The 26,173-nt window shown below is 29.7% G+C and overlaps 2 protein-coding genes and 1 long non-coding RNA gene across 14 annotated transcripts in view; 2 read left to right on the top strand and 1 right to left on the bottom strand.

The window, feature by feature from the left end:
- The window catches only part of LOC146527069 (coiled-coil domain-containing protein AGAP005037), a 115,171-nt gene that overhangs the window by 31,284 nt on the left and 57,714 nt on the right, over window positions 1-26,173 (top strand). For 9 of the 11 annotated variants that reach the window (XM_085206276.1, XM_085206282.1, XM_085206278.1 and 6 more), the window contains exons 3-7: window positions 11,888-11,920; window positions 22,910-23,058; window positions 23,327-23,431; window positions 24,440-24,608; window positions 25,140-25,338. In XM_085206276.1, the coding sequence (XP_085062402.1) occupies window positions 11,888-11,920; window positions 22,910-23,058; window positions 23,327-23,431; window positions 24,440-24,608; window positions 25,140-25,338 (655 nt within the window). The remainder of the gene's footprint in view (window positions 1-11,887; window positions 11,921-22,909; window positions 23,059-23,326; window positions 23,432-24,439; window positions 24,609-25,139; window positions 25,339-26,173) is intronic. The other 2 variants (XM_085206273.1, XM_085206280.1) reach the window with 2 other exon arrangements.
- On the bottom strand, window positions 1,714-15,435 carry LOC146527073 (uncharacterized). Of its 2 annotated transcripts, XR_014879298.1 has the most exons (4): window positions 15,059-15,435; window positions 8,397-8,455; window positions 7,575-7,629; window positions 1,714-1,962 (listed from the first exon to the last, which is right to left on the bottom strand). It is a non-coding gene; the product is annotated as an uncharacterized LOC146527073 (long non-coding RNA). The 2 variants fall into 2 exon arrangements; XR_014879297.1 differs by lacking the exon at window positions 1,714-1,962 and having other exon boundaries at window positions 7,098-7,629; window positions 15,059-15,428.
- On the top strand, window positions 17,185-20,762 carry LOC146527072 (uncharacterized). Its single transcript, XM_085206286.1, has 3 exons — window positions 17,185-18,287; window positions 18,377-18,578; window positions 18,673-20,762. The coding sequence occupies exons 1-3, from the start codon at window positions 18,258-18,260 to the stop codon at window positions 18,750-18,752; spliced, it is 312 nt and encodes a 103-aa protein (XP_085062412.1). The 5' UTR covers window positions 17,185-18,257; the 3' UTR covers window positions 18,753-20,762.

Here is a 26,173-nt window from a genome sequence, read left to right as displayed (position 1 = left end):
CGATCGTTTCCAATTTGGTTAGGTAGAGAGGAGCTCGAACGGCGGGGGCGAGCGTTAATGCACATTTGAAAGGAGCCCCTTAAGCCTACACTTGGGTCGCTATTCCCAGGCACTGATCTCAGCCCGGCACCCGCACTGGGAATCCATAAAATGCTATATCATTTCTTTTCTGTCTTGGGGCCAATCATGGCGCAGAGGAAGAAAGTGTGGCTGTAAACCGACTGGTTGTGTGTTCGATCCCACCTCGAGGAAGTGAAATATTTATTAAAATTTATGCTTCCCTTACTTTGCTGATGATTGGCGTTGAGTTCCACCAACACTCAAGGCTCAACACGCCATGCCTCCCGAATTCGGCGGAAATTGGGGAACGGAGAGTTCCCAAAGATATTCTCAACTCTATTTGACACGAAATTTGAATTTATTGTCTGAAAACCTTAATAAATCAATATATTATAATATATTTTTTGGTTTTTGCTGAAATTTCGATGTTTTATGAAAAGGTCGCCCAAAATGGGCTTCCGGGACGCTTACATGGCGTGCGCTGATTCCAGTGTTCTACAAAAATATTAAAAAATAATCTATAATGTTCCGTGTATGTACATACATTATAATATAATATAATAGATACATTAAAAGGTATCACTAATTCAAAGTCACCTAGCCTACGAGCCGCACGGGCGGACGACGTTGACGGTTTTGAAAATTATGTAATAAACTGAATTACGTTCGCGTTCTAATGTTTGCTGCTCACTTGTCTTAAGTGTTGTGTTGTTCTTGGAATATTTATTAATCCTAACAAAAATGATTTCCCACATTTTTAACCGACTTCTGTAAGAAAAGAAGAGGTTATCAATTCGATTGTATGTTTTTTTTTTATGTTTGTTACCTCATAACTTTTGACAGGGTGAACCAATTTGAATAATTTTTTACAACAACCTTACAAAAATATCTAATTAAACTAAACTAAGCTTGTTTTTTTACTTGGCACCACTTCAAAATTATAAAATCTTTGCAAAATTATTTTTCACTTTTTAGTTCGTTGTTAGAAGTCGGTTTTTCTTTTTGTTAAAAATTAATTTATTAATCCAAAATGATTTTTCAAGCTTTACAACTTTAAAAATAAAATAGCATGCAGTATGAAAGTTAATAAATCTTATTATTTGTTTTCCATTATAATGTATATGTGTTTGACCTACCCTGTCTACCAATTATTAAACACTATTAATAAGGGATTATGTGGTGATGACAGGAGATCACCAGATACATATTTCACCTCAGATTCTATAAAGTACCTATAGACGTGTACGTAATCCCCCTCGCATTGGCCGTACGGCAGTGTGCGGGTTTAGTGTTTACTATAAACATCACAGCATTGTTGGATATGCGCATTGCAGTACATTGAACTGTTACGTTATCATTTTTTTTTTGTATTTTAATATTAGTAATGTCTGTATTTTTTTTTCTGTAGTTTATTTTTTATTTTTAGGTAGGTAATTAGTTACCTATATTATTGGTAGAATATTTTGTCCTAATTAGAATCAGATATAGAGTTACGCATATGAATGTAGAAAGGTATTTTGAACTTTTTATTTATAATATAAATAATTTTGATTATAAAATATTCCTTATTTTCTTTTATAATTATTAATAGTGTTTTGAGTAAATAAGTTTAAATCTTTAGAATTTATATAAAACGATACTAAATCCCCTTGAAGTTCATTAATTTAGGTAGTTACATGTTTTTATGGTAAGAAAAAGTTTTTTGATTGCTAGAATAAACTTGTTCTTACCTCCGAGATGAGAGATGAGAGATGAGAGTTTTTGTGAGATTGAGGACACCACAGCCGGCTTATTTTTGGTGGTGTGGCGCAGCGCCACCTATTGCAGCATTGTGAAAGCTCAAGATAGGAGTGGCAGCTTGAGGTACTCCGCGGGCACCGCACGCCGGCTCGCCTCGATTATCTGTATCTGTATAAATAGACGCAGTTAGTAAATTTGTTCTCTCAGCTTTTGGTTTCATCTAGTACATGCTTCTTGTTACAGTGGTTTACTAAAAAAATCTGTGTTTTTAAATTAAAAAAGCAACGTGATCCCAAATAATATTATCAAAACTGATCCTAAATGCTACATAATTTTATTCGTTCAGTCGATACAATTACGGTGCCGAGTGTCGCGTGTTCGCAAAAATCGATCGTGTATTCATCTTAAACCTTCTGAAGCCAATCCATGACGGAAGTTTATGTTTATCTGCTAGTTTTAAGGTAGCTATTATTATTAAATGATTTCACCATTGTGATTGGAAGTTGTGTTAATATAATGCTCTATATATTTACTTTCTTCATACATCATAAATAGCTTTGGTGAAAATAGATGGTAGCACAGCAGCGGCAGTAGAGTTAAACCGTAGCATGTTTCGTAAAAGCATACATTATATATTAATATAAAGAGACTTATATTTTATATATACATAAAATAAAGCAATAACAATGTCGCTTGGCTCTACAGTATAGGTACTATTCGATAATATAGTATCTGCTTATCACAATTTGCCTTAGGTTAGATCTGCGTTAATAATCATAATCATTAACTTTTAAAGCGTGCTGCGAAATATTTGCGAACAGCCTTTATATTTTATCGCAAAAAATATATTATTTTTGTAAAGAAATTCAAATATATACTTAAAATATTTTCATTTTCCTGTAACTTTACTTATATTTACATTACTTGAATAGGAAAAAATCAGGTCAAAAAGACAGCATACTTAAACAAAAGTTTTGTAAATAATAAAAAAAGGAACAATTAGACTCTACAATGCGATTACAAAGGAAGCCTTTTCTGTTCGAGATTGTTAAAAAAATATTCCATGTTTTTTCCAAAAGACTCTTTTCGAAGCTAAAATATTTTTACTTCCCAAACTTTTTATGTAAATGTAATTGAGGTCAGCTCTATGTAGGTCAAAATACGATTTCGAATGAGAATTCAGTAAATCTTATTGTAATCATATTTATGTTTACCCAAAATACATAATTACTTTGCTGTGAATTTACGTATGTAAGTTGTTATATATCTGTTTTAGTCATTAGTTATATCTTATTTACAAATGGAGACAAAAAAAAATTAAAATTGCAAAAGTTATTTAAAAATATTTTTTAATTGTAATAATTAAATAAATGTCTAAAAAAAAAGGATGGAACTTTGATTCCTTACTTTAAACTTCCGATTTCCGTTGAGTGGCGAAACTCAACAACAGAAATGAAAATACGCTTGCGCCCCTGCGCTACAACTGGCCTCAATTTAATCTAAATTAAATGTAATTACTGTACTTATATGTTTAACTTTATTTACTGACGTTTCTTTACGATATGCTATTAATTGTGCCTAAAATGCGATGCAGTGCGAACTGAATAGTGTTACAAACAATTACATAAAACTCCTCAAAAAATTAAAAATATAATTACAGACAAATAATTAAAAGTGTAATTTTAATTGCCGCTAGCTAATTAAATAGAATACGAAGAATAAATTGCAATGATCAGGTATTTATAAAAAAAATATTGGATTAAAATGCTGATAAAATATTATAGATTGGCATGAAAACTAGTCATATAGGAATATTTTCATTCATAATTTGGTTATTAAAAACAATAAAAGATTCAGCAAAAAGTTAATATTCTTATAATAAACATACTTTACACATTGTTATAAAAATATAAGTAAGAGTCTGTCAGGCACATCATGCTGTAATTATAAAAATACCTTCACAGAAATAAATTATTGTTGAAAGCTCAGTTCATCGTCCATTTCTTAAAGATATGATAATCTCATGCATATCGATAGGGGTGTTCTACTCTAAAACGGTCTGTAATTCTTATTATATAAATAGCCAGGTACCGTAAATTACCGAAAATTCAGCAAGAAGCAAGAAACTTCATTATATAAAATACATATAAACTTCTACGTAGTTAAAGTTATCTACAACTCCTATAAGTTTATAAAAATATACGAGTACAAATTCTTCCCATGTTGGACTACAATATTTCTTAAACACTCAGTCACAAAATAAAAAATGTTAATAAAAATAAATGTTTATAATTTATTACCTACTTCTTCTTATGATATGAATTTAAATTAAAAATGATAAAAAGAAAAGTGATTTTTATGTACTATGGAAACATTAGACGATATTTATGTGTATACCAATAAATTTGAATTATACGCTATAAATATGAACGCAGTTAAATTAATTTGCCCAATTGGCATATATGTATCTGAGTGTGTGCGATGATGCCATGCTCGTTTATACTTCAAATAATAATTACTCTAGATTGGTAAGGCTAACACACAGACAGCAGCTTCCTTCGCTTAATGTGAAAGATGTGTGACGTTAGAAAAGAACATTCTATGTAAGAACAAGCAAAGCCGGACTGACAGGGCAATAACTTATAGATATTATTTAAATTAAAAATATTCAAGAATAAAATATTAAAATTGATTTTTTTTTAAATAATAATAAATAACATAACAAAGTAATAGCTTATTTAATAATGCAAACATATTTTAATGATATAGTAAACTACAAACTGAGAAAGGATAACAAAAAGTAGAGCAAGTCTTATATTTTACAATTGTGCATGTCTCTCAGACATAACGATTGTCTATAATGACAGTAATAGACATTTCAAAATTGTATTCACTTAAAATTCCATATGTATTAAAACAAAGAACCTTTATAAAAGTTTTCTATTTTCTTACTCTCTCTCTATTATAGGTTAATTGATTGCAAATATAAGTTTATTTATGAAAAATATTGATACAATAACATTTTTAATAATAAGCTTTATAAAAACTAAATATTTATTACATATTATTTTGCACTTTTTGTTCAATTTTAATATTTTTACTGTATACAAATCTTCAAATAATCTATTTCAGTACGTTGATATTCCTTTAAAAATGGAAATAAAGTATAAAATAATAATAATTATTATTATTATAATTTTACATATCATAATATAAAGTTCACGAAAATATCTAAACATAAAGCTCTATTTGTAAAAAGCACACAGACTTGCAACATAATCATAAGTATATACCATAAAACATTAGTTCTCTGATTTTCTAATTAATTATATAGATGATAGGGACCCGCTCGCGTCTTCACCCGCTCGGACTACACAATTATTAACTTAACTTCATTACTTTCGTTTTCTAAAATATATATTTATAACTATATTTAGAAGTACAATTTCAGCCAATTTAAAAAACAGTTATTTATAGCAATTTTATTGAACGACATTTTTTAAAATGGTATGACTTTTTTATTTATGAACCAATTGAAATAAAACAAACACTAATTGTTACGGGAAGCTTGCTTGAAAATTCAATAGCAAATAAATCGATTAAGCCATTTTTGAAATAAACGTGAACAAACGTATAGACGAACAGAGATTCTTTTACGTTATTAAACGTCATCAATAGCATTTTTTCTTATATGTCTTCCATGTATATACTTGATTCCGTTACGATTTTATTATAAGACAATACAGTTAAGGTTATATATGATAAATCAGATAATTAATGGTAATACTTTTGACTAAAGAAAAAAAAAGAACATTTAGAAACAGTAAATTCTTTACAATCATTCATTTATCCACAAGCTCTACATTTCACTCTATGTACACATTTTGTATTACAAGATATTATGTTTACTTATTAAATAACAATAAAACACACATATCTAACTACACATTTATTTTTCAATACATTTCTACAATGCATCCTTATAATAAATTAAATTATAATTTGCACAGATATCACAACATTTATTCATTCATACATGCCTCTTAAAATAATTTTAAAATAAATACTGCGACAGTTTCATTATTCTGCCACTAGTGATTCTTTATTTAATTTGTATTTTTAAACCAATTCGACAGCAAAGCGCGAAATTAACTTATGTTTATGTAATTAATTAAATTATTACTTGCTGATTTATGTATGTATGCATATTTCTTTTGAATAGGCAATATCTCTTGAATTTCATTTATGTTATATCTAGATCTTCGAAGTTAACCCTTTCAGCGTACGGTTACATGTTAACCCGTCATTAACATAAATGTTAAATAAGAGCCTAGATAATTACGAATAATGCTTAAGTTCTGGACTTCATCGACACGACCACCTAAATGGGGGCCAAGTTCTGTGTTAACTCGGTATTTAATTAAAGCTAAAGATTGGATCCGACATATTTTTTTATATAATGTCGATCTTTTTACTGGACCTATACCTGGAAGTTAACATTTTTGGTTTGAAGCAAAAAAATTGTCATGTCGATAAATAGTCCGTCTAACACACGTGTCTAATCTAAGACACGTGTCTAAAGTCTAATTGTCCCAATAATTATTATTCACTAAATGTCGTTTTTTTTTATTTAAAACTATTTATCTAACAACTACGGTTTATTTGATGTTGAAAAAATCTACCGTCGACCTTATTGGTTTTAAATTAACTGATATTCATATCAAAATAACTTTAACACAACATTAGAGTTTTCCAAAAAAAAGCTATATATTTCTGAATATTTTATAAATAAAATACTCTAAGATATTTTAAATATTAAGTAATTAACTTCAAGTAAATTAATAAAACTTCATGTAAATTAACTTCAAGTGAACCCAGTGCAGTGTTTCTATAAGTGTATAAGAATATTAGAATAAAAATATGTAAGTACAGAAGTTGTGGAAGGAAATTTTGTGGAAATTCAATTTCTCTTGTCCAAAATTTGTATAGGAAATTTTAATATTTTTAGATATAAGATATGAAAAACGTAGCGACCGCAACGCCGCCGCCGCCGGCGTGCAACGCCGTAACGTCTATTTTTCATTATCATATTTTAAACATAGTTTAATGTGAGTTAAATATTTTTTTTCTTTTGCTTATTTATTATAATAAAAATATAATTATTTTACTTTTACTTTCCGCTTCGCTGTAACAATAATAATGAATAGTTAAAAAAGTTTAAATATATTTCTTTATAGGGGTTCTCATACATAATAATAACCGCTTATATCTATGAAAACTGTAGAAATTTTAGAACATTAGATACTTATTTACTTAATGAATATTTCCTTGAAAATCGAACTTTGAATTAGGAATCGTAAATTACTGCGTATGACATATTCAAAGTAGCTATCTATGTACCTACAATTCGTATTTAAAATGGCATATATGAATTCATATATGCGAATTTGAGAATCAAAATCAATAGAGCCCCGGCGGGTCAGCGCGCGGTGCATATACTACATATATACATATACTACATATATACATATACAGCGCGAGTGAGTACGGTATACTGATAATGATACCGAGAAATACCTGTACCTGTACTTTAATGAATGCGTTATAGGACTCTCGGGGCCGCGAAAACAGCTTTTATGGAATAAAAAAATTAAATTCTTATTTGATTTTGTACATTCTTAGTATTTAAATTAACGGTATTAATGAGCTTAGTATTTAAAAATTAATAATAGTTACTGACTATAAATTAATTTATGTTATCATATAATAAGTACTTGTAATTGATGCTCGCTCCGTAGAGATAGATGCTTGTCTCGCCGTTTCTCGTGTCTGAAATTTAAAAACATATAATTTGAGTAAAATTTTTCTTTCCTATATACCTACAATAAAAAAATATATAATATTGAAAGTTAAAATGTTTATGACTATTTTATTATATTAACGTCGTATAGTCTTTTTATTACAGTCCGAGAAATCCGTTTTCAAGTAGCACATTCTTCCATAAGTTTGAATGAAGTGAATATGAAAAATTGTGCTTATTACTTTTAATTGATATTTTCACTTATAAATAACCATAATAATTTGTAAGAAGTTTGCAGTAAGCATCACTGTTGTGCTATAATTAACATTATTTCCAGAAAAATATTTCTGATTAGAATTTAATATAACTTTAGCGTCATAATAATGTCTGTTTTGATAGTAGTGTAGTATTCTTTAGATTTTTTCCTGAATTACTAACCATCTTTCTCTTTGTAGAACTGTGTGATTCCACCATTATGTGAAAGTATTTTATATACAAAACTATAGTGATATCTTCAAGTAATTGATTTCGCACCAACACCGGTAATTGTTAAAAAAAATATATTAACTATTGTAGCTTCAGGACATAACTGAGCAGGTAGCGTTAATATAGTAGTAAGAACAATTAATTCATTTCTCTATCATAATATCAAATTAGGAATTTATGTAGATACTTTTTGTTGTTCTTTAAAAAATATTACAATATCTGTGAAAATTTCTTAATCTTAAACACAATGAAATTTTGTGTTTTTTAATGTAAAATATCACTTATAAATTTAAGCAATTGTAATGCTTACCATTCATAATGTCGCCAAACATATATAAGATTCTTGATTGTACGCTCACTCACACCGACCTGTAAAATTTGATGAAAAATTGTTAAGCTGGAATTTATCGATTGACGCATCTCCATGTTTGAAATATTTTACGTAAAATGTGCGAATTTGTATATATTTGTATTGTAAAGATTGTCACAGCCACTTAGGTATACGAATGAGAAAGAAATAAAATTATATATAAAGAGTATAATTTTCCAATTCTAATATTATTTCTTTATTAAAAAATTAGGAAAATTGACGTATATTTATATTTTATCAAATACCATGTAATAGTTTAGCACTATATCAAATCTCGCTTTACACCATTGAACAATCAATCGTAGAGCACTATTTTTCAACTAACTTTATAATTTTACAAGAATTTATAATATTTTTGACTGTAATTGTGACCGAGAGACCCGGAAATGAAAAACCGTTCCCCGGCAGCATCGCGGAAGCTGTCAGCACTGAAGGGGAGCTAAATTCGCGCATCGTTCTGCGCAGGTCTCGATGCACTCCGAAAGTCTAGATTTAGCCCTAACTTACTCTACAATTTTTTTTTTCTGTCATCTGCCGGATTCTCGCAGAACTAGCTCTAAACTAGAACTACTACTTAGCTCGCTTCGAAAACTTTAAGAGGTCAGCATAGCAAAGTAAACACTTATTGAGCTTTATTCTGTATTGAAAACATATTCAATATAACATTTAAAAAAATATATATATATTTACATTAATTAAATTTTTTTTCTTTTCTAGTATCTTTCTTTACAACAATTTAATCTAAACAACAAAAATTTAGAATTTATTAAAGCATATCGTAAACTATAATGTATATCAAAAATGAAAGTACAATAGTTCAATTACTTAGTGCTGTTTTATGAACAAATGTGTATGTGATATTAAAATGAACATTTAATCCATGAATACGTCGGGTGCTGTGTGTTGTAAAAAAAAAAAGTGTTGACAATGAAAAGAGAAAAGACAAGGTGTTGCATAATGTTCCTGTGAATTGATTTAGTGAGTGTCTTTAAAATGTTAAGTCGGTGGAAAAGCAAAGATAAGTCGGAGAAATCCAGCAAATCTTCTAGTAGTAGTACTAAGAAAAAGAGGAAAGGACGTGACAATGGTATGTAAATGTGCTTTATATATAAATATGTTCATTTGTTTCCTTATTGTTTATGTATTTATATGTTTTTCTTTATGGGGAACAAACACCTTTTTATAAAAAAAAATAAAAACTTTAATTTTTAAAACTTTGATTTAAAGTTTTTAATCATTTTTAGGTATATAGGAATTTTAAAACAAATGATTAAATAATAAATAGAATAGTTAGTGCTGCCATCTATATGCTATTAAAACAATTATATTCCTCCTTTTGTGAAACGTTTATAATAAAGTTCAGTAGAGTGCGCTAGTATCATAATTATTTATTTACAAAAACAATAAAATATAATGCCTTTTTGTATAAAAAAAATAAACAGCACATAAAATTATGTCCATTAATTTTGTAACATACTTCAGGTATCATCGTCTCAGTAATAACGTCACAGCCAAATTTTCAGGAAAAGATAGTAATATTTATTATTTTCATTATTAGTATATTTTTTATTAGTTTATATAGTATATTTAGTTCCTGTCGTAACCCGTTATTTTATGCCTATAACTTGTGCTAAACAATTTCGATATTTCACATATGACAGGCGTCCCGTGACGGCTCATATTTTTTAAATGACTTATTTTTTGCTTAACAGTTTTTGTCGGTTTCATTTTTTTATTAATTACTTTTTATTTTTTCTAGCTAAACATCCTAATATTATAATCCAGTCCTAATATATATTTATATAAAATAACAACTACATTACACACAAACACTACCCAGATTTCAAATAAATCGTCCCCTATTTTCCTACCTTTGGGCTTGAAATTTAGAATTAAATAAAAACTTATTAAAAAAATGTGTAGGTATTTACTGTCGTGTTCTGATATGTGCGACTTACCTATTTAAAGACAATATACATACATTGAAAACTAAAGTTTCAGCCAATTTAACAAACCAGTAATTTCTTGAAAAGTTTTGTAGAACAAAATAATTTATTATTTATGAACTGATTTGAATAAAACAAACACTAAATGTTTCGCTAGTTTATACATATATTTTGTCACATAAAATCTTATACAACACTTACAACTTTATATGACTTTAGCGCTCTCTATACTATATTTTCGTTCTCGATCTGAATATTCTGGTCATACATGAGCATTCTATGTTCACCTATAGACATAGAAATGTGGCTGACCACGTCTATTTCGATAGTATCCAATAGTCATTTGTTAGCAAAGGCATCGCACACAGAGCTACCTCCTCGTCGGCTACAGTCAGAGCCTAAATACAATAGGAATGTACACATATTTGATTTATATAAGCGATATTCTATGCAAAGCTACCAATTGTACTTAGTTAATATAACCAGAAATATGATATAATGAAAATATTATTATTTATTAGCAACAAATACGTTCTTTCTCTAAGTCTATATAAACAGGAATGACTGCAGTATATATTTAATACGGAAACACTGATGCAAAATGCCAAACTAACTTTCACTTTGAACATTATCATATAAAAGTTTGTGTCAACTGTTTACTGTCTCTCAATTCAGTATTTAATATTGTATAGGACGCTACAATGCCGACTTTAAATATCAAGCCATATTTTTTAATATAAATTATGATATGAGTTATGATGTGCATAATATTATGCTAGAATCTCACTTATATCTAATTAGGTATATGCTTTGATTGTGTTATATAACTCATATACCTTATATAATACATTCCAAGATATGTAATTAATTATATATAAGTGATATGAATTAAGCATATTACGTAATATTAAATGAAGTTATGAGCATTTGACTCCAACCAGAACTAAAATTGACATTTCAAGTTAAATAAATCACGTATAGTTCACTAAATCGAAAAACGGTCCTCCCATACATCAAATAGTATTGAAAAACCTAAAAAAACCTTAAATTTTATTTTTTAGTTTTATCGTTTTAAAATAAACTTAACTATTACAAGTTAGCTAATTGACACTTTATTTTAATTATACTCTTGTTCCATACAGTTTAGAATGTTCCCACGTGTACTGCTTAATGTCGTTAAAGATTTTTTTAGATGAATAATAATGCTAAATATTTTGGCTTCACTCTGTATCCCGCATGAAGTGTTAAGACACTTTGTTCCCATTAATACACTTCCGTTCCCCACTCTCCGCCGAATTCTAGAGGTATTAGTGCTGAGTGGCGGAACTCATATACAATGTTAAATATTTCATTCCCCTGTGTGGGAATTGAACCTATACCGGTCCGTTACAGTGCACGGCACGGTGGCGGGGTAAATACATAATTGATTATTAAATTGACTTTTTAATTTTTTTTCTTAGTATTTATTATTTTCTATTGTTTCAGAAGAAGATTGGCAGAGCGATCCGAGACACGATGGTAAGAAAATAATAATTTTCAGTATTTAAAGTAGATAGCTTAGATTGTTGTGCAGATTTAATAATATATAATAATAGTGTTGTATATAAAAGTTCATATAAAAAAGATCATATAAATAATTTATATGAATATTTATAAAAAAACTTTTTTTTCTATTACACACGCTCGGTCTTATAGCTTCCAGGTACCTACATATATTTTCAAATATATAATTTTTGTAAGTGACAAAGGCTCGTTTATGATTGAATAAGATGGAATTTTGTTTTCATTATTTTTATTCGTATTGTAGTTATATCTGTGAGTACAATCTTTACCTTATCTTTGGCTTTGAAAATATGAAGCGTAGTGTGGTAGTTAGGCAGAGGAACCCCTCGTTAGAAATAAATTGGCTTAATTATAACATTGACGAAACTTAATACTGTGTTTCGTTTTCCGGAGGAAATGAAAATGGTTTAAATAAGTATAAGTAGGTATTACTTCGAGAATCCACAATCAATAGACAGTGTGTATATTATAAAAATAAACTGTTATCGTGATTAGTAAATGATATGATCAGAGTTAGAATATATAATGTACTAGCGGCCCGCTCGCGGTTGCACCCGCGTGAACTATATTATTATTAATTTCTGTCTCCATGGTTACGTCCTAGTGACGTCTATGCAAAATTTGAGACTCCTAGCATTTAGTAACGAATGACAAAGACAAATGTCATTAGTAACGAAGTTTCATACAAACTTTCAACCCCAAAAACAACCCCTTAGAAGTCGAATATTACAAATTCCCGTCTTAGCGAGCACCAACGTCCTATAAGTAACTCCTATACAAAATTTCAGATTCCTAGAATATGTTGTTTCTGAGATTTCATGATGAGTGAGTGACCTTTCGATTTTATATATATAGATATGTAACACTTATATCGTTGCGTTGATCTTATTCGAAGTTAAATATGATACAAAAACTAAAAAATAAGACTAAATAACTTTTTTAAACTCCTATTTGTAGCATTATAGTGGTAATTAAATTATTTCTATCTACTGGTAGTAAAAAACAAATTATCATTGTTCTCTATCTATCTCTTTTAAATTTAATTAGTTCCAATAAAGTATATTTGTAATCGGTACTATTTATTATTATTTGCAATTGAAATAAAATAATAAGAAATATTAAAAAATTGCTAAAAGATTTAGTATTTTTAAGCTTGTTAAATATAACATTTATAAAATTGTTATGTAAAATTCAACTGGATAAATATGATATAGATTTGGCAATACCGAATCCTCAACTGGACTGCAGTTTCCATAAAGATAGAGGCTTTAATTGTTCTCCCCAAAATAGCCCAGTAAAAGCTTCAGTAAAATTTTATCTACCAAGACACACGTCTACATGCATGAAATAAACACATTTGTTAAAACCTCATAGCTCGTAATATATGTAAAATTTCAACAATTTAACTCAAACGGTAATTGATATTAACGCATAAAAATTGGCATTTTTGTGACTGATTTCACTCACTCATCAAAAACCTAACCCATTTCTAGGTGACCTAAAAACTGGATATTTGGTACCAAGGTAGATTGTTATACATATGCCGAGTAAAACTTGTAAATAGATAGTTATTAGTGTATACTATCCAGAAAGTAAAAAAATGTAAGTATGAAAATTAGATCACAGAACGTTGGAAAATAAAGCGATTTTAAAAACAATAAAGTATAAGATTAAGAATAATTAATTTCTGTACAAAAAGTAATTATATCCTATCAAAAATAAAAATGTGAAATGAGAACCAAGTTTATAGTTTATGCTTAGCAATGCGTCGTTCTCTTCTTCACCGAAAAAGAATTAATTTTAAATCAAATTTAAGAAAAACCGACATAATTAAGTACTTTAAATTGACATAACTTTTTTATTTATGAACCAATTGTAATAAAATAAGCCCTAGATATTTTCGGGAGCTTGCCAGAATCCAATAGTGAAAACCACATCTAAATCGGTTAAGCCGATTCTGAGATTAGCGAAAACAAACGCACAGAAAAACAGGCAAAAAATTTAAAATTCTTTGTTTTGGGTTCTATTACGTTAATAAAGGTACCCAGTAACATTTTTTTTAAATATCTTCCAAGTACAGGCACCGACCCTCTTACGATCTTATTATAAGTACAGATATGAAGGTTTATTTTTTGAAGGGTTAGGTTGAATTGGATTATAGGTCTTAGGTTCGAGAGGTTTGTTAAACTATTTTCATTTCCCCACTCAGGTAAGACGAAGCGCGGCACCGATTCCATCATTCGAAAAGCAATGTCTCGGCATTTCGGGAAAGGAGTATCTTATAACACCGGATATTATTTGCTTAACACATATTAAGTATTATTGTAACATAATACAATCACGAATTCAGAAAAAAGGGCTATCGCTGCCACAAAGTAATATAAGCGGAATAATTAAACTACCATTTTAAATTAGTTATACCTATTAATTAGCTTCACGCTGTATCCCGCACACAGCCGGGTAGACAGAGGGGACCCAGAAAACCCGAATTCTGGAGGCATTGCGTGTTGATTGACAGAACTCAACGCCGCGGTTTGCGTCGACACCACAGCGAAGAAATGGAAATATAAACGTAAATAAATATTTCATTTCCTCGAGTGGGGATCGAACCCACAACCGTCACGTTACAGTCACACCCTTGTGCCGTTGATTTTATTTTGATTTATTAAATATTTTTCACAGTACGGGGAATAATCCGTAAAAGCGGGACTAAGCTAACATTTAATTTTTGGGCTAATAATGAGGACGTCCCGCTAAAATCCGGATGTTACCTACATACATAAACTGAAAAACATATTATCCCCCTTTGCGTTATAGTCGGTTAAAAAAGGATGATAATTTTTTTTAATAATATAAATATTTAAACAACAAACATATTAATACGTACACGAGTTCGCTGAATATATTTCTGAACGCTTGCAATGTAATTGTTTCGGTGACTAAAATCCGCTTTTGTTTTATATACCTATATATTTTTGTGTGAACTTTTCAGAAATTTATTGAGCTATTGTTTTCTTTCCAACAATCGTTTCACGTAATAAACTTACGTTAGATATAATAATAAATGTTGAACGTATAGATTTTTGTGCTCACCTCAGAGTAAATGATGGGAATTTCACCAGCCTACGAAATGCATAGATAGATCTATACTTTAAATACGCGACACAGCACTAATAATTTAACTTTACAACTTCACGCTATATCCCGCACACATCAGAGTAGGCAAATTGAACCATTTTGCACCGAATTCTGGACACATTGCCTCGACACCAGAGCGAAGAAATGAAAATATTAAATATTTTTTTATTATATAAATCTCTTAAGAAAGAGATGAGCTTGATAGATTTTTCACAGCGCGCTCTCTGAGTCGAGCGATCCAGCACAACAGACACGTGCGCCCGGGAACAGCGGTGCGTTTGTATACTGCCGACGGCTAATAAACATATATATTTATCTATATGCATTTGCATAGATGCGTCTGTAGGTAGTGTATGGAGAGTGAGAGAATTGAATCTTTCCTATTGTAATACCTTGGACGTGATGATCGTAACTGCTTATTAAACATTTATTTCGTATTTCCTTTATACTTATTTAATAATTTCAGAAACTGAGTTCTGCTAGATATTATATTATATTTTATTGGAAGGCAAAATTAATAGAAATGTTTTATTCTGTTTCTGCTTTCGTGACGTGAAATGAAATATCGCTAATTAAAAATAAGGAGTTATTTGTTTTAAATACACTATACACACTTAATAATCTGTTTTGAGGCCAGTAGTGGCTCAGGGACACAAGGGTGTGAATGTAACGCGACTAGTTGTAAGTTCGATTTCCACTCGAGCTAATAAAATATTTATTTTGATTTATATTTTCATTTCTTCACTCTGGTGTCGACGCAAAGCGTTGCGTTGAATTCCGCTACTCAACACGCAATGCGTCTAGAATTCGGTGAAAAATGAGAAATGGTGTGTTTTGCCACTAGGTTACCCTGCTGTGTGCGGTATACAGTATGAAGCTGATTTTGATAAGAATTATTTAATATTATAATGTTTCCGTCTGATAGACGGCCGAGCTCCACAAAATGCTGACAAGAGAGAGATCGGGTGAACGGCGCCGGCGGGAAAGAAATTTCTTCTTTTCCCACGCTTATTATTCCATCGTGGAATAATGAAGTCGTAGGTTAAGTTAGATTAATTTAGGTTTAAATAGATTACTGTTTCTCTAAGCATTGAAAGCAGTAGTCTTAGATATAGTTTAGTTTTAGATTTTATTTGTACTTTCATTTAAAATTTTATCAATATAAGTTTATGTATAAAAATCGTAATTTACTTAACACTCCAACTGCAGTCCTCGTAACATTTATAACTAGCGGCCCGCTCGCGGTTTCACCCGCGTGAACTATGTTATTATTAATTTCTGTCTCCATGACTACGTCCTAGTGACGTCTATGCAAAATTTGAGACTCCTAGCATTTGTAGTAACGAATTTTTATACAACTTTCGACCCCAAAAACAACCCCTTAGAAGTCGAATATTGCAAATTCCCGTCTTAGCGAGCACCTACGTCCTATAACCTATATCAAACGTCTCGCTTTGCCTGGATACCAGAGTGAGGAAATGAAAATATAAATTTAAACAAATATTTTATTTCCTAGATGAAATGTGGAAACTAAAAATATCAATTTTATTTATTTAATAGTATAAATTGTGTATCACTGTTATATGTATAAATTACTTAGGTATTATACAAAAAAAAATATGTGCTTTAACTATTTATATTTATTATCTTTTATAATAAAAGCTTAACTTTTAAATTTAGACGTATGTAGAGTTATAAAATAAATCTATTTAGCACACTATAAATTTATTTAATTAAAAATAAAAAGAATGTTTTATTGTAATAACATAAACTGAATGAACAATATAATCTTGTTAGAAAATAGTGGAATTACCATTGTATAAGTCGATATAATATTTATAAGATGTTATTATATAATTACGTAGGGCTGCCCTAGCACCGTTATTATGTGAAATAGGCGTACCGGTGACTACTGTACTCCTTTGGCCACGCCTCTCTAAACATATTAAAGTGAACTGTGACTTTCGATTTATATATATATATATATATATATATATATATATATATATATATATATATATATATATATATAAATCGAATATATATATATATATATATATATACCGATAAAACGATCAACCTGTAATGTATTATAGGGTAGGGGCACGGAAAGTGACTGTAAAACCGACTGGTTGTGGGTTCGATCCCCACTCGAGAAATAAAATATTTACGCAATGAATCCAGAATTCGACAGGAAGTGGGGAACCACTCCGGTTCCTCCTCCGGTTGTCATAACACTGGGTTCCCTCTGGGTTTTCTGTGCACAGGATACAGCGTGAAGCTGATAAAAAACAATTATATATAAGTATACTAATTCTAGATTACGGATATGTATATAGCTTTATAGACTAGTAGGCCCAGTAACAGAAAAATATATTGTCACTTATTTAGGTACCTGTTGAATTTCATTTGAATAACGTTGCCATGGCAACGAAACTGAACAGAAAGCTGCGACCTCCCACTGGTAAAGGAAAATCAGTTAGTTCCCAACTAGTCACAGCAAGAGCGCATGCTCCCAGAGATATTCAAACTAAATGGTCGTCCCATTTTTAGTTTAGTACATTTTCAAAAAACACAAAACTATAAATTATTCAAAACGCGTTTTAACCTGATTCCAAAATTTAATTTTAATATTATCAAAATGACCTTTAATTTCATAGGACATTAAATTATTGAAATATTTTGAATAATTATTTTCCTGAAATGCATCCACCATATGTATACGAGTATATGTATAGGAACGTCCAATAAAGTATCGCAATACACTGTGCGCGCCAGTCCATGTACGGTACTGAAAAGTTTACAACGTCCTGGCGGCAGGCAGTTGGCGAAGTGAGCTCTAGCGTAACGGTGGAAGAGCCATTTCCCGGTGCTATTTTTGTCTGTTTAATTTCGATAAAAGTGCTTAAAATTTCATAAAAAACTCCTTATAGCCAGCCTATTTCAAATATATTTTTAGATAACTAAAATCGTATAATGTTTTAAGTTAAAAAAAAATAGGGAAACTGCTTGTAATAAATTGAAATTGAATATAGATACGTCATACGTATACGTCGGTCCTTCAATAAGGGAGCTCGTTTTCGCGGTTAAACATCGTCGTCCCGCGGTTAAAAACTTTTCTCTAGTGACATTCTGATAAAAAAACATTTTTAAAATGCCCTGTTTCGGGTGCTGTAGTGTGTCGGTAAGTTATTTATTATTTTATATGTTTTTACATGTAGATTTGATTGTGTAAAATTATCAATTTTTAACATATATTTTTATGTTTATTAGGACAGCGGCAAAGATATAAAAGATGCTATAGAAAGACTTGAGGACATTGATTTAGAGACATTAGAGAGGCGGACAAGTTCTGTAAAAACTGATAGCAGTATACGGTGGGAATCAAGAATTTTACCTGGCTATCGTCGTGATAGCAGTGACACAGCATCTCCCGTATCGAGGAAACGTTGCTCTAGCTTAGATACATATAATGGTAAGTTTCAATAACTTTCACTCAGCCAATTTAGAAAGCTTAGTTAAAGAAATTAATTCTCAAATATAATGGACGTTTTATTTTATGCTTTCAGATCCATGTCAAACACGAGTACAGACCACCGAGACAAAATCACGGCGACTAAAGTTCACGAAATCTAATAGTATAAATTAAGAAAGTTCCGGTATTAATAAATGATTGTTTTTAAATATATGTCTAAACAATGTAAAAGAAAATTTACCACCGTTCTGTGTTTAAAATTGATAGTAAATATGATAAATTAATAAGAGATCTAGATTAAATAATAATAATCTGTGTCGTAGTGTGAACAATCAATGGATCTTGGCTTGTAAGTAAAGCTTCTTCATAACGTTCATAAATATGTCTTAAAATTTAAATTTGTTTAAAATATTAATTAACAGTTATTTATGTTACAAATTACTCGAGAAATATGGTATTTCTATCATTTACTAAGTACTTATATATACAAAATAATATATATTTTATACAAAATTACCACGTTTCTATGTGTATTTATCTATGTAAATTTTTGTCTATATTATTTTTTTTATTTGACTATAAGAGTATTTAGGGAAAATTGGTAGACAGAGATTATATAGGGAAAATGTTGATTTTCCATCTTAAATTTGAAAAACAAAGCACTTTAACATTTTACTTGCTGTTTAATATGTATCAATTAGCTATATTTTAATTTAGAGTTCTAAGTTTGCTAAAAAAATTACCTGGGAACAATGTTACTTTGTATTTCATTGTAATATCTATAATAACTAATTCCATTACTTTGAATTCTATAGTAATTAAATGTTAATATTAATTCTATTAAAGTTTTTGTTGGTTTCAAACGGTTCATAAAAGTTATATAGATATATAAACTTGGATAAAGTAAAAAACACATAAGCAAAGTAAAATATTATCTAATAATAACAACCATAAACATTTTCCGCAACAACTTAGTCCGTAATTATAATATATTAATATATTAGTAATTATAATATTTATTTCTGTCTTATTTTGAATGGAATATATACATATCTTTGTTAATGTATTAGGTAACAGGTAATATCCTACTCTCGCTCGCTGAGAGGAGATTGGACATTTCCTTAAAATTGTTACAAACGAAGAGCTTAATTAGCGATATGAAAATAAAAACATTAATTCTTTTGTGAGGGAGTAATGATATGAGTATAATTATAATATACGATTGTTATTTAAAATCAACATGTCAATATATTTAAAAATAATTTATAACAAAAAAAAACCAGTCTTCATCGGATCCCATAATCGGAACCTAACCAAACTCTCATCAAACTACGTTTGAAGTGTACTATTTCCAATAAAAATGGAATCATCGAAATCGGTTCGCGTAATATTGAATTATTCGTCCATTTATCGCGCACATACTGCAAATTTAAGACTTATGTAATTTTGTCATGGATAACATTGTCAGTAATGGACCAAATTAAAATGGGACCACACAAGAAGAACCAGCTTTTAAATTAGAAAAAACCATCAAAATCAATTCACCCAGTCAAAAGTTCTGAGGTAACAAACACCTCCCCCTCCTTCTACAGAAGTGGGTTATATATGAAATATGTTGTATACTGATTGTATGTTGATTGTGTCATATAATATATTATTGTCTATCGAATGAAATACTATAAGTGTGTGTATTAAGAAATATAAGAAATTGTCCGTGTTCTGAAACATTAATATTAGGAAAATATTTTATAATGGTAAAATGTAAGAAAAGGTTGTACTAGTCAAATTATTGTTGAGTCCTAAAAAATCTAAATAAGTTGTACTTTCTAGCTATGTAGATGGTTATTTATATATACATATGTACTAAATTAAATTATTAAACTATAACAATTATTGAATATACACGTTTTAAATTAAAAAAAAATAGGGATTACTGAAATTTTTAAGTTTCACTCTTTTTAAAATTTATTTTACATATTTTCTAAATATGGAAGGCACTGAATTATATATTTATTCGACATTCAAAGTTGAATTCAAGTTTGAATTTCTATTTTATGGTGATAATATTTACACTATAAATACTTACGTCCTTTATACTATACAATAAGCTTATGCATAAGTACGACAAGTTGTTGTTTAATAAATATAATAATTTCATGTAGTAGAAGTGTCATAAATATACAAATAAAGAGTTTATCTGAAATGATTTTAATTATTTTTATTTGTGTCCTTTTCATAGATTTGGTAATTAGTTCACTTACAATAATATTTCTTAGTAAGTCAGTAATCTTCCATCGCAATTTTTACACATTAACTTTAGTTTTTTTTTTCAGCTTCAAGCTGTATCCTGCATATAGTAATATAGCAGGATAGGCAGAAGGAACCTAGTGTTAGTACACCCCGTTCCCCACTTTCTGCCGTTACCATTAGAGCTATGAAATGAAAATGTTATTAAATAATAATTCCTTTCCCCGAGTGGCAAAATTAATGAAAATATTAATAAATAATAATTTATTTCTACGAGTGGTAATGGAACCCGCAACTGCCGCGCTTACAGACACTCGCGCCGCGACGCGACGGCCTCATATCTTAGCTAATATCTTAGGATATTAATTCTATTGATCGTAAATCTTACTTAAAACATGAAGATATTTATTTACCTTTATAGTGAGATTATTGTTTAGTACTACGGTTAATGGAATGAGGTGTCACAATGTCCTGTCTGCACGCTTCGCACGGGAAATTGCAAGGACCTACTCTTTGTTATGTCATACTTGCTTTGAACCTCGGTTTAATTATTTATCTTTCAATATTTCAGCCCCTGTGTTAAAATAAGATATTTGTGAAAACAATGTTAGTAGGCAAAATTGTTTTTTTTTTCCCACTAGTGATTCAAATTACTATTCTAAATTTACCAAATTAAATTTAGTTTATATGTTTAATATAGTTATATTAATGTAATATAGTTATGTTGTTATATATGGTGAGTGGAGTTAAGTACTTAGGTATTAAATTTTCATATTAAGGTTCATTGTTTTTTTCCCTGACACGAAAACTTCCAGAGACCGTGAAAAAATAAAAGATGTAGTACAAATCATTCTATCAAAACATGGGGGTATTACCAAAATATATTGCCGTATGTACTTATCTATCTAAATCAGACAAAAACATCTCCTTGTCTGAGGCATTTTCGTCTACTTGTTTGTTGGTTCGTTAGTATCAAATGAAAGTAGATTTAAAATAATTTATTGCTTTGTTTATAATAGAATTAAAAAACATCATCAACATTTGAACTTGAATATGTTATCTATATTTTTTTATATTATCTAAAAGTTACTATGATATACTTATATCGTATATTATAAATACATACATATTGTAAACATTTTAAATTACATAACTTTTTACTATATAACTTCTAAATGTTATACTCTTAAATAAGTAAACATCAATATAGTCAAAGCTAGTCTAAATGCATTTAGGGGCTTAACAGATTAACGGTGCCAGCGTATAGAGGGCTAGTTTGCGGGTATATCTTCCCTTTATACGTGGGTATTAGAAACGTGCACGAAGGTAGCGCTATCTTGCAACTGCAACTATTGGGGCTTATATCAAATAATCAATGAAAATTGCTTATGATTTGCTCTATAACAAAGTAAATAGAAAATATATAGAAAGTTATTATAAAAAATAATTTTGAGAGAGAAAACACTTAAAATAAGATTCTAGCCACAAACTATGCTGAAAGGAAATAAACATCAAACGTCGATTACTTTGAAACCCTACAAAAATTGCGTGTTGAGTGGAGGAACTCAACGCCGGGCTTTCGCCTTGGTGCCAGGGCGAATAACTGAAAATATTAATAAATAAAAAATTAATGTGGTGTCATTGGGACACCAGGTAGGAACGAAGTTTCTTCGGCTACTGTAGAATCGACACAAATTGCAAAAAAAGTCGTGCTCAATTTTATGTAGGTTTTCTTTGTATTTTTCTCTTAAATTTTGCTGATTAGTTTTTATTTAAGTACAAGAAAGTATTTAGGAAATTCAGTATTTTAGGAAATAATAAATTACTTAAAATAAAAAAAAAACATCGTAATTCAAATTATCAACTAAAATAGCAAAATATGTCTCTTTATTTTTGTTTGACAACATAAAATTACATAGAAATAGAATAGAAAAATAGAAATAAAAATAATTTTAACCCTCATCCCTTCTCTTTCTATTACCACTCCACCATTTGCTTTGTTTTCATATTTTAAGAGGCGCGCTTTCTCACAATTTATAAATGTTTTTGTTGTCATTTAGTGTTCATTAATATGCTATTTGCAGGTGGTCTGTCTGATGGAGAGGCGACTCGTGGTCCAACACGTGGTCGCCCCTCGCGTCGAGACGACCCTCGCCGCCACACCCTCGCTGGGAACCATGCGATATACATGCACCAACACCATCCAGGACACATAAGCACGATAGATTTAGAAGTAAGCTATTTCCTATATATTTTTTATTAATGTTACCTCATAAATATGTAGGCTTAACTTAAAGATAGAATAATGAGATAGTAATATTCTCAAGTAAGTATTTATTTGTTTGTTTCAGTCCAATATTTTCCTAATGAAAGCATACATTTTAAGAAAGATTAAATCACTAGAATAAATTGAAACTCTTGAAAATCTATATTTTTATTGTCAGACACATATAACGAGCTCGTATATTTATTTTTCCTATAAAATTCCTAATATCCACCAGCGGTACAAAGGTACGCCGGCGCTAATGAACGTCCCATACTATTCAACTGTTGCAAAATATGATGATATGAAGCCAAGAAGGGTCTTTGATCCACGCGCGCGGAAGGTAAAACTTACGTAAAATAAATGTTTGCTAAACTAACGAGTTATATCGATGTGCATTTGTGGATGATATATTTCATATATTATGTACGCGGATTTTATTTTATCTTCAATACATTTCATTTATGGTGACGGGATGGAATAATTTAAATAAACAAATTTTACAACAACAAAGCTACATTTATAAAACACTAGCGGCACACGCGCGGCTTCGCTCGCTTTGTTTACTATTATATATTATAGCCAAATTATACAAAATCTTTACATAAATTATAGCCTATGTGTTATTCTGCTTTATAAGCTATAATACTGTAAAGTTTCATTAAAATCAGTTCAGTAGTTTTTGTGTAAAAGTGGAACAAACATCCATCCTCACAAACTTTCACATTTATACTATTTATACTTATAGAAAAACCTATAAGGTGTGTAATAACATATAGGCTACAATTTATGTAAAAAAAATAGTTATAATATAACAAGAACTTAAAGCGGAAGAAGGCGTGTGCGGGCCGCTAGTTTATAATATTAATAAGATTAATTTATTGGACATTTACCAAATAACATGGAACATAACATGCAACTTGTAATAAAAAAAAAAATAATTATTCTGTGTCGCAAGCAAAAACAGCAAGCCGTCAAGTCTCGCTGTTTTTCAAAGCTCCACAATTTTCAGTACTAATAAAACTCATTGAAATTTTCCAAACTATTTTCTGTTAACATCAATGCCAGGGCGCCTGATATATTCATTGCTTTAACATATATTTCAATCAGTTAAATATTTGTATGATACATAGCTGGGTTAGTTTCTTTCTTACATATATTTTAAATTAGTATTTACGGCTTTTAGCTTTAAAGTAAAACTACTGCTGAATTATATTAATTCTGAATTTATATATACGTTACTATTTTTCTTTATTTCTATACTTAATATACAAACATAACATCTTGAAAATACATAGCTATATTTGTTTAAGGTATTTTGAGATTTCCTAATCAAAATAATTTCTTTCAGCCTCCTCTTCCTCGTTATCCACCACCGAACAATGCCTTGCTCTTCGACGACGACCCTGGCGTTATGTCAGAGGTGGAAACTTCATCGACTGGCTTCCGTCGTGGTGGCAAACAACGCTCCTCTTTGCCTGTTGTCAGAACACCTTCGAAAACTTTAGAGAGACCGCTCGGTAAGTACTCCTAATAAAAATTGCTCTACTATTTCGGGTACTACTAAATGCAATATAGGCCCTCGTGGAGCAGAGGCACAAGGATTTGACTGTAACGCGACGGCTGTGGATTCGATCTTCACTCAAGAGAATGAATTATTATTCATTAATATTTTCATTTATTCATTCTGGCAACAAGGCAAAACCCGTTGGGTTCCGCCACTCAACACGCAATACCTCGAAAAATGCGGTGGAAAGTGGGACACGGAATATCTTACCTAACCTAGGTTACCACTGCTTACCCTGCTGTGTATGGGATACAGGGAAAGCTGATTCATTTTTATTTATTTAACTTAATGCAAATAGTGAAAAATCTTTAAGATAAAAAAAATAAACACTGTAAATATTTATAATTTAATTTTATAGAAAAAAAAACTTAATTACTAAAGTTATAATTTAGTTAGTAATAAAGAAAAAAATAATAGAGACACTAAAATTTCCTAATGAAATTTACCATTTTAATGAACTGAATAGAATTATATTTTTTGCCAGGTCTCGTTTTCCTTCAGTACAGAAACGAAACCAAGCGAGCCCTGCTACCTAATGAAATTACCTCCATAGACACAGTAAAAGCTCTTTTTGTCAGAAGTTTCCCGAAGCAACTTACTATGCAGTATATGGATAGTGAAAATGTCAAAATATATATACACGAAAACACAAAAGATATGTTCTATGAACTGGAAGATGTCAGGTAAGTTTGTCATAGTTAAAGTAAACAAAATCCAACATTGTATTCCACTAACGTCCAAAGCAATCCGATAAGTCCTTTAGTCTCTGTCTCTTCGTAATAAGCATGATCTGAAGTTATATTATAAACTAGCTTTTAACTGTGGCTTCGCCCGCATGGTCAAATAGATTTAACTTACAGTGGAGTATGACTTAATTAATTACTGTTACTTAATAAATAGGTACTTAAGTACAAGAGGGAATTCTATAGCCTTCTTATATAAATTGACTATCCGACACAAACAGAATTTTCCAGTCAAAAGTTCTTGAGATTAACGTGTTCAAATAATTAGGTAAGGTCAAAAAAGAAGAAATACCTATTCTTTTACCTTATACCATATTACCGCCATTCGATAATTTACCATACAATATATTTTCTTAACTTGTAAAAACATTTTTGATATACCTACTAATTACCGAAAGCATTTTTTATCAGTAAGGTTTGTGATGTTCTTCAAAAGTTTTAGGATTGTTCATATTTATTGTAAAATTTGATTAAAAACATAAATAATATTTTTATTTTTATCTTTTTTATTTTCTGCGTATAAATATATGTCTAAAATATTATGTGTATTACAAATTATGGGAAGTATATATAAATATAGGGGCATAATATTCGTTGCTCAAAATTTTTGTTACTAACAACTTAACTAAGTTATTTTTAAAAATATCCCAAAAGTGACCTTTAAATTAGGCTTCGATTATCTCACTAACATGAAGTTTCCGACATAAAACATAATACACTATCAAATTGTTTCTAACTTTAAAACGATTGTATATATAATATAATATATGTATAA

This window comes from Heliconius melpomene, chromosome 21, assembly GCF_056956725.1.
Source record: "Heliconius melpomene rosina isolate 202511_hmr_F chromosome 21, ASM5695672v1, whole genome shotgun sequence".
Taxonomy (NCBI): domain Eukaryota; kingdom Metazoa; phylum Arthropoda; class Insecta; order Lepidoptera; family Nymphalidae; genus Heliconius; species Heliconius melpomene.
Note: the sequence above shows the minus strand (reverse complement) of the source record. Positions and strands in the feature narration are given on the sequence as shown.

Bases quoted from the DNA above. Each gene is read 5' to 3' on its own strand.
- LOC146527072 (XM_085206286.1), top strand. From the start codon at position 18,258: ATGCCCTGTTTCGGGTGCTGTAGTGTGTCG. The intron at 18,288-18,376 runs GTAAGTTATTTA...TATGTTTATTAG, and splicing joins TCGGGTGCTGTAGTGTGTCG to GACAGCGGCAAAGATATAAA. The intron at 18,579-18,672 runs GTAAGTTTCAAT...TTATGCTTTCAG, and splicing joins TAGCTTAGATACATATAATG to ATCCATGTCAAACACGAGTA.